The sequence below is a fragment of the Hydra viridissima genome, unplaced genomic scaffold (assembly GCF_058129835.1).
Source record: "Hydra viridissima isolate aposymbiotic clone 2 unplaced genomic scaffold, HvirCarnegie_v1 scaffold_2, whole genome shotgun sequence".
Lineage (NCBI taxonomy): Eukaryota > Metazoa > Cnidaria > Hydrozoa > Anthoathecata > Hydridae > Hydra > Hydra viridissima.
Window position 1 is genome coordinate 4,258,604 of NW_028324301.1, and position 9,083 is coordinate 4,267,686.

General features: G+C 27.1%; 1 protein-coding gene across 6 annotated transcripts; it reads left to right on the forward strand.

The window, feature by feature from the left end:
- Positions 1 to 883: 883 nt before the first annotated feature.
- Positions 884 to 9,083, forward strand: LOC145194319 (motile sperm domain-containing protein 2-like). 6 transcript variants are annotated; one of them, XR_016449448.1, is made up of 20 exons: positions 884 to 1,017; positions 3,105 to 3,159; positions 3,577 to 3,695; positions 3,844 to 3,883; positions 4,606 to 4,692; positions 4,860 to 4,945; positions 5,481 to 5,549; positions 5,779 to 5,839; positions 6,129 to 6,167; positions 6,347 to 6,401; positions 6,889 to 6,958; positions 7,275 to 7,330; positions 7,470 to 7,599; positions 7,687 to 7,752; positions 7,941 to 8,002; positions 8,087 to 8,183; positions 8,289 to 8,385; positions 8,497 to 8,620; positions 8,717 to 8,846; positions 8,935 to 9,083. XR_016449448.1 is itself a non-coding variant. In XM_090077224.1 (20 exons), exons 1-20 carry the CDS (start codon positions 1,006 to 1,008, stop codon positions 9,079 to 9,081), a joined length of 1,587 nt encoding a protein of 528 aa, XP_089933350.1. In that variant the 5' UTR covers positions 884 to 1,005; the 3' UTR covers positions 9,082 to 9,083. The 6 variants fall into 6 exon arrangements, 5 of the variants coding, with proteins under 5 accessions (XP_089933350.1, XP_089933351.1, XP_079928094.2 ...); XM_090077224.1 differs by having other exon boundaries at positions 7,702 to 7,752; XM_090077225.1 differs by lacking the exon at positions 7,687 to 7,752.

Here is a 9,083-nt window from a genome sequence, read left to right on the forward strand (position 1 = left end):
ATATTTTAGTTTTAGAAATATTTTTAAAAAGTAAAACTGGAAAAAAAGACTTTTAAGTTAAAAGTTACTAATTAAAAAGATCTCTCGTTAAAAAATCAATATTGGCCAAGAAAATAAGATTTGCCAACCTCAATCTCTTGCTCTTTGTCTTTGTCGGTTCATTATAAGAGTTTTCTTTACAGAGGTTACAGTTCTGAACATGTACTATCTTTTTTAGTGTAGATGTTACTTTGAAACTTTCTCTCTTTTCTTTTTTCTTGCTGTTTTTCTTTTTGTTTACCATATTTATTATGAAGTAACAAAAAGAATTATCATGATAACTTGCAATTATCAAGATAAAATTTGAAATTTAAAATCAATTTTCAAACTATTAGATTTATTTTTGTTGAGGATAACTTTATTAAAATACAATTTACTTTTTCTAATATTAACATTAACATTTTCGTTTCGATTTTTTCTGGTACAAGTCTTATGTTTCTTAATTTGTTTATATGCCAATGACACAAACAAATACCAAAAGTCCTAATCAAGAGTTTCTAAAAAATACTGATGCTTATATTGATAGCAATAATGATAACTGATTTTATTAAATTTACTGTCGCATTTCTCTATTTTTAAAGTAGAGAAGTAAATTTTTGTAATGCAAAACTTCAATCGAAATTACCTATTAAAATTATTCTCGTGCGGAAGTCCAAATAAATATTTAATAGAAATATTTGGAAAAAGAGCTTCTGTGACCATTAGTACCATCTTATATCTTTGTTGGGAAAAATACTGGAGGTACTACCCTCAATACTGCGGTTACCACTGTTTTACTTCGGTAATAATTAGTGTCACGAGGCAAATCATTTCTTGACCGACAAAAATTTTAACCAACGATTTTAAATCAGGAGCGGATTTTTAATGTACATCCGTATAAGAATTAATCGTAAAAAAATTGGTTCTCTATGGGAATTGATAATAAAACTCATTCATGTGTCATGATTTTGACATTAATGGCGGAGTATGGAATTCCAGGTACATAAAGAGCTTCTCTCTATTCAAACTTTTTTCTTTGATTTTCACATTTTACTCACACCCCAACACATGAATTTTATTATTTTAAAGAATAAATCAGGAAGTTAAACATTAAGTTTAAATAGAGACTTTTTTAATATCAACTTTAGTTTTAGGGAGAAAAATTAAAATTGAATTAGAATTTCTCTCCTTACTATAAGTTTTGATTTTTATTTAAAAAAAAAAAAAAAGAAAAAGAAAAAAGCGTTTTATTTCACTTGTCAATTTGTAAATTGTTATACATTTTGAATAAAATGTTTGCTGAAACCTTTTTCCAATCAACTCTCTTTAAATCCTACGTTGAAAAAAAGAAACGTTATTACCCTAGTTTATCTCAAGGCGTAGTTTTAGGCCTTTCTAGCTCTGCATGCACCAAGACTTAAGCTACAACTGTTAAAGAATCAAAGAAATATAAGGAGGAAAAGTATTTCTGCAGTTATTCTTCAGATTGTTTTACATCTTCAGTTGTATCTAAGTAAAGAACTTATTTATTTGCATTATTGGATAAAAAATAGTCTAACTTACTGTTAAACAGAAGTCAATACTGTTCAGAAGAAAGTATTAGAAACCTGTAACCAAAACAATCTGTATCATATGAGAGTAAACTGCTATTGGGCTGTTTTGTTGTAGAGAATAAAAAAAAAATTTTTTAACTTAAAGATGTGATGCTATCAAATCATTTAAAGTACTCAAAGATATTTCTAAGTAGGGGCCTTGCTAATTTAAGTTTTTGACTTAAATTTTAAAAAACATAAAGAACATAAATACTGAAATTAGACTGAACAAAAAATTTATATAATATTCTGAGTTAATTGATTCACTTTACTATAAGATATCCAGTAAACAAAAATACTTTTAAATCCTCCTCCTCCCCCCCCCCCCCCCAAAAAAAAAATCTCATAATCTTTTTTATCTATCATTCTCTCTGGAGAAGTCTGAATATGCAAAATCAGTCCACCATAAAAATATCTGTTTCAATTTAAGATCATACTCATAGATCCAACTCTCATGCATACTTGGTTTTATTCTTAACCAAATAAACCAGATAATACTGATTAAGTTTCTTTTGTTTCATTTTTTGTTGAATAGTCAATGTATGCAGCACTACTTTTCCAAACAACATTTTCATATGTAATTCTCCACGTAAAATATGATGAGCTTGTTCATCACATTTTATGTGGATAATTACATATCTATGGTATTAACAATTTCAAGAATGTATGTCAATAAGGACATTAAAAATTTAATTTTGAAATAAGCATATGTCATAAGATAAAATTTCTTCAAAGTTTTATAATTTGATCAATAAAAGTAAGTATAAACTGATCTCTGTATCTAGATTCAAATAAAATGTAAGATCATATTTTTAATATCTTGATTTTCTGTCCTCTCTACAAATAAAATAAAGATTTTTAAAAAACTTTTTTCTTTAGTTACAACTTTTTGTTGTTATTGGAGATAGTTCTTCTTGATGACAATCCATTCCCTCATGAGACCTTCAATAACCTTTGTATTACCTATCCGTTTTCTCAAGATCTTTGATGTTTTCATGTATCCATCCATTTTTTCATGAAAATTTGTCAACTGCTTTAGTTATTTTACTGGGAATGGGAGTAAACATGTCAGTTTAGTATATCTATAGGAACAGCCAAGATACTCTTCATTTCCTAAATGGTCATAGGCTTCAGGCCAGCTAATGAATTTTAACAAACTCTCAGCAATCAGGTTGATATTAGGTGTCTTTCTTACTCTTACAGAGTAGTCACCAACTTGCGTCTTTCATTTAAATAGTTGCCATACCTCTTCCTACTTTTCCTGCCAGCTCACAAAAATCTTTCTGTGAGGAGATAATATGCTTTTCAAGATTGATCATTGTGTATTTAAATAGGGCATTGTTATAACTTCACATTTCAAATAAATTTCCAAAAAGATGTTTGATTTGTTAATGTAATTAGACTTTTAAAGTTACAGACCATATTTATGACTGTGCTGCTAATTTCAATCAAGCTTTACTTATGCTTTACTCATGCTGCTAATTTTTTTTTTAGAATGAAGATTATAATGTACTGATTGAAGAACTCAGAAAAAGATTTCTTTCACGAGGTTTATGTTAAAAATTTTTTCAAATTTTTTCATAAATATTTCTGTTACAGTTTTGGGGATGCAACAAGAAGACAAGCAACAAGGAGACAAGCCTATTGTATTGTTTTTTATTGTATTGGTCTTTTTTTTTTACAAAACAAGAAAAAGAAAAAAAAGTCCTCAAAACTTTCACAAGGAATGATAAACCATACAGATTCTTTGATAGTTATTTTTGCCATGGATAAATTTTGTCATGTTTAGAATGCTGCTCATAAAATTACTGTATTAACTGATGTTTTTACATACCATGTTAATCATTGAGATAAGCTCTTAACATAATGAGTCCCATCAATTTTCATAACAGTATATATGCAGATAAAATAGTTTTGTAAATGTGTATTTTACATCCCAGTGAATTAATATCTCTTACTTTAATAGGTCCAGAATTAGAAGAGTTTGATAAAAGAGATATTGAGCGTGTCCATCAAGATGATGCTTATGTTGAGTTGTTTTTTAAGCATAAGCATGGAGATATGGAAAAAGCCCTTGAAATGATGGTGAAAAGAGTTTTAATTAAATAGATCTATGTTTATATTGTAATGTTAAACTTTTTCATTTATTTATTTATTTTTTGACTTGGGAGGGTTTTTAAAAATAACAAAATCACAAATCTGAAATTTAAGAAATAAGAACACACTTTTTTAGGTTGATTGCTTCAAGTGGCGATCACAGTTTGGTATTAATGGTAAATATGACTTTTTTGTTGTGTATAAATTATAAGTATAATATTAATATTATATTACAATTTACTTCAATTTACAACATAAGTTTTTAAAGCATATAAATATGTTTGTTAAAGTTTTAGATTAAACTAGCAATAATGTGCAGTTAGATTTGGTCTTACTAGCTTCTAGCTTGTAGGTAGCTTCTAGTTTGTAGGTAGCTTCTAGTTTGTAGGTAGCTTCTAGTTTGTAGGTAGCTTCTAGTTTGTTGTTAGGATTAATGGAAGAGTGCTCTCATTTTCTCAGACCTCATTGGAAACATGTTGAGAGCTGTATCTTAAATGTTTAGATACAAAATCAATTTTTAAAGGATAATCTCCTCCAATTGTTCATCAGTTTTTTGTTATATGTGCTGTTCCTCAGTAATATTAATACTTCTATCTACACACTGTTAGGTAAAATACCAGTAGATAAATATACTTCCTTGATTGATGAGATAGAAAAGAATATTGGTTTTACTTCCAACAATTGCATCCAATTGTCTTTAGAAACCTAGCAAAAAAGGTCTATGGAAAATGCACACCCTCTCATATAAATCCACCTGAGAACTGGGTCTAGATAGGAAATTATTATTATTTGCACTTCCAAAGAAAGTAATTCTAAGAAATTTTTTTTGTTTTAAATTGTTGATTGTAAAACTTATTATAATGATTATATTTCAGTTAGTTTCTAAATTATTGTGTAGATATAATAGAGAGAAATATTGACAGACATCTTTTTGAAGTTGGGTTTTTATACCCTCGAAGTAAAGACAAACATGGAAACCCCTTACGTAAAATATTTTTGTTTATATTTCTTAACTGTAATTTCTAGATGAAAATATATTTCTTTTCAAAAAGTTTCTGAAAACTATTTTAATGATGTTTTCTCTAAAATATTGTTCTTCTAGATTTCTAACAAATCTTATAATTGAATTTAGAAATGTTGATTTCTTTTTAGTCTTTTTTCATATGAAGAAATACAAAAAGGAGTTGTTTGATATGAAAGAAGTTAAAAAGTTGTTTGCATTTGCTCTTGAGAAGCTTGTGAGATCATATTTTAATTGTGTTTTTTTTTTATTTTGAAGCAATTTCCAGATTTCCTGGACATTTGTATTTTTTGAAACCTTTTTTTGTATTAAAACACCATGTTGAGTTATAAGAAACAAATGTTAATTGAGAGGAGAAAAAAATTTTGTTAAAATTTGTTTTTCCCCTCTCAAATAACTTGCAATGAATCAAAAATGCATTTACTTTAAAGATTTTACTCGCTTAAAGTATTTTTCTGCATACTGACAAAGCTTGGCAGTGAATGCTTTTTAAATGATTTTTAATTTAAAAATCACACCATTCTTTCTAATATTTGGACAAATTAACTATATTAAAGAACTGCTATTATTTTAAAGGGGTCATTATTGATCAGTAGTTTTTTTAAAGGCATATTTCATTAAAGAGGAAAGTGTACTTCATTTGAATCAAAGTACTAAAAATTAATTCAAACTACTTGAATTTATCAACATTAAAATTTATATTATTTTTGTTATTTTTATCATAATTAACAACCTTTCTGTTACTTTGTTAGAGTTTACAATTTCCTGGAAAACAAATCACAATGGTATTTGACATGCAGGATTCTGGTATATCTAATATGGTAAACTTATTCAATTATTAACATAACTGGTCTTAACTAAGTCCTTACGGTTTTGGACTTTTTTGTTTGCTTTTTATAAAAGAAAAAACATTAATTGTAGAAAGCCTTATTTTAGTAGTATAAGCTGTATGTTTATGCTATTTATGTAAGGCATTTAACGTATAAGATATTCAGTTGTGACAGTAACAATCAATGTAAAATAAAGAAATTAAACTTTTAATTTTTTTAGGATATGGATCTTATCAAGTTTGTTATAACTTGTTTTCAGTCATACTTCCCCAACATGTTGGGTAAATATCTCTATTTAATATTCATCATCATGAAAACCACCACCATCTTTATCTTCTTGCATAAATTACAAGTAGGGTTTAGGTTTTTTATATTTTGGGTCTTACAATAAGTACACTTAGCACTTATGCAACCATGCTTAACTTCTAAATAATTTCACTTAAATTTTTTTTATGTGCATGGTTGTAATTTTTTAAGGATAACCATTGATAACAGTGGTAATTTATTTTTACACTGAAGTTTACATCTTTATAATTATTTTTAATAAGTCTTTAAAACTCGTTACTTTAGAATATTTGATTGTATATGAAACTCCTTGGATACTTACAGGTAAATAATTCGTGTAAAACCTAAAAGCAAATGTGCATTTTTATGAAGACACAAATGGAGAGTTATTTTTTTTGTTAGACAATTTCTATAGAAGTTATTAGCTTTTTTTTTTTTTTTTTATTTCTAAAATAAGTTTTTTATAATTTATGTAACTGCAACTGATTAAAATTTTTGTTTAGCTGCTTGGAAAATAGTGAAGGGTTGGATGAGTAGTGAAGGAATTTCAAAAATAAAGTAATATTTAATGTTTATTTAAAAAGTTTAAAAATATTTCATAATATTTTTGTTGTTATTTTAGTTTAGCTTACTTTTTATATTTCTTTTTCTTTTTTTTTTTTTTCTTTTTTTTTTGAAATCATTTTTTACAGTAGTACTTCTAGACTACTTGCAAAATTTTCTTATCTTTACCTAATTTACTTTACCTTTTTTTTATACAATGAATTTTTTTAAAACCTATCCTTATGAGTCATTTACCACCATATTGTCTTTATATCCCAAATTGTTTTGTGATAAGTTGAAATATTGCATATCATTTTCACACTCAATAAACCAAAAAATGCAATTGGTGGAGCAGAATGTGACTTAATAAGTAAATTTAGAGTTTCAAATATTTTGAGGATTTAAAGGTTGAACAAATTATTTTAGCTCTTACTATTTTTAACACCAGTTAAATTAGTGTTGAGAAAGTAAGCACGCTATTTGTTGGTAATCTATACTTTAGAATGGTGGGGAAAAATGACATAATAAACTACATAGCACCTGATAAATTACTTTCATGCATGGGTGGCATGGTAAGGTTTATTAACATTTTTACAATTTGATTAAAGTAAATATGTATAAAAGTTGACCAATTCATTTAAATACCTTCATTATGTGGAATAAATATTTTAAAGATTTTATAATAGAGTCATCCAATACATAATTTTGATTAGATAAAAAAAAAAAAATGTTGGGTTTTTCTGTTAGAGATTATTTGTAAAACTGTTTTTATTTCTTACCTAAAATTCCACCCTTTCCAAGCTAACCCAGTAAATAACTATATGGAGTTTTAGAAAGGTTTCCTAGATATGTTAAATATTTACATTGTGCTCATGCATTAAACATTAGGATGACTTTGTTTACAAATATCCTCCACAGATGTTTTCAGTTCCAAATAATGCAAGGTATCTTTTAATACGGAAATATCTTTTGTAAATTTGTTCTTTTTTATGACAACTTGAATTACGAAAGTTTAGAAGATAAATCAAGTTTAAATTTATTTTAAAACTATGTCTTTTAACATTTTTTAAAATAATTTTCTAGTAGCCAAAACATGAAGATGCTTTCTACCAATGAGGTCTTTAGCAGCATCACAATGAGTTTAGACAGCACAAGTAAAAAAAATGTCGTATCTTCATCTAATGAACATTCCCTTAGTGTTGGTAACCAACTGGTATATTCATTTTTAACATGTTTTTATAACATTTGTAAATAATTGTGATGATTACTTAGGCTATTTATAACCTTCAATTTTTTGAAGCACTTATGTGTCTAGGTGCAAACTACAAACAATTCAGATCAAATTTCAAAACACTCCTCACATAGGGTAGGTATCTTAAAAAAAATATTATACAAGATTGAACATTTTATGATATTTATAGATCCTCTTTTAAAAAATCATTGAGAACTATTTTACACATCACTGATTGTAGTAATCTAAATTTATTTTTCAGCAGTGTGAGAGATCTGCACAATACTAGATATTGGATAAAAGTAACTATTCTATCTGTTTAGAGAAATGTTCGCAATCATAAAAAAAGCAAGTTGGAAGACACTGGATCTCTCATAACAATAAGGTATATAAATTTTAAAATCATGGAAATATCAGTTACATAAAGTACCTTTGATACCATTTTACATCATTTTTATCTTATCATTAGCCCAGCAAATGAGTTGGTGTTTTACAGCAATAAATCTGCTGAAATATCACAAACAATTACGATAACTAACACTGTTTCCAGCCTAGTTGGATTTAAGGTTACTTTACTTTCTGTTTCTAGTTTGTTTTTTTTCTAGTCTCTGTTTTTAGTTGGTATTTACAAAACTGTTCAATGTGTTTAATTTAATTTTTACCTTATATAGATCAAAACAACTACACCTGAAAACTTTCGAGTTCGTCCAAGCTCTGGACCCATTTCTCCTTTTGCAACTGTAGAAATACAAATATACCTTCAGCAGGGTAAAATGAATTAGACCAAATAATAAAATTTAATAATCCTACTATACTATTTTCTAGTTTAAAAATTATTAGAGCTACCTAAGAGATTTTTTTATAATCAAAATTTTTTAGGACATGATGTTAAGAGTGTCATGAAAGATAAGTTTCTTATTCTTTCTGCTATTGTACCGGATAATGAAAAAGACATTAATACAATGTGGAAAAATATTCCTCGAACTAGCATCATGGAACAAAGGTGATTTTTATTAAAAAATATGAAAATTTTAGTAATTAATATTTTTTTTAAAAGCAGTTTTGATATAGTTATGTCCTGTATTGTGTTATAATTTAGACTTCGATGTCGCTTCGATTACGCGTTACCATCTGAAAGCGACCATGACTCATCTCTCAGTCGTAAATCTGACAAATCCAGTGACCCAGTAGAATATACGTCAAAGCAGCTTAAAGAATTTGGCACAAAGGTTGCTTTAACTAATAAATAGAGAACCTTTTTTTATTTACTTTTAATGACTCATTTCTAAATGAATTATTAATCTTTTATCCTCTCAGGTTGACCGTTTACAGAAACACGTAGCTCAACTGGAACATGATATTTTACTAACATTTCGTCTTCTAATTATCTTTGTTGCGTTTTTTATTATGGTTTTTATTATTGGTGCCATAATTTTCACAAAAGGGAATTTTTTTACAAAATAAAA

Excerpts from the sequence above, each read along its gene's own strand:
- LOC145194319 (XM_090077224.1), top strand. Across the intron at positions 3,160-3,576 it reads AAAAAGATTTCTTTCACGAG|GTCCAGAATTAGAAGAGTTT; the intron begins GTTTATGTTAAA and ends TTACTTTAATAG. Across the intron at positions 8,184-8,288 it reads CCAGCCTAGTTGGATTTAAG|ATCAAAACAACTACACCTGA; the intron begins GTTACTTTACTT and ends TACCTTATATAG.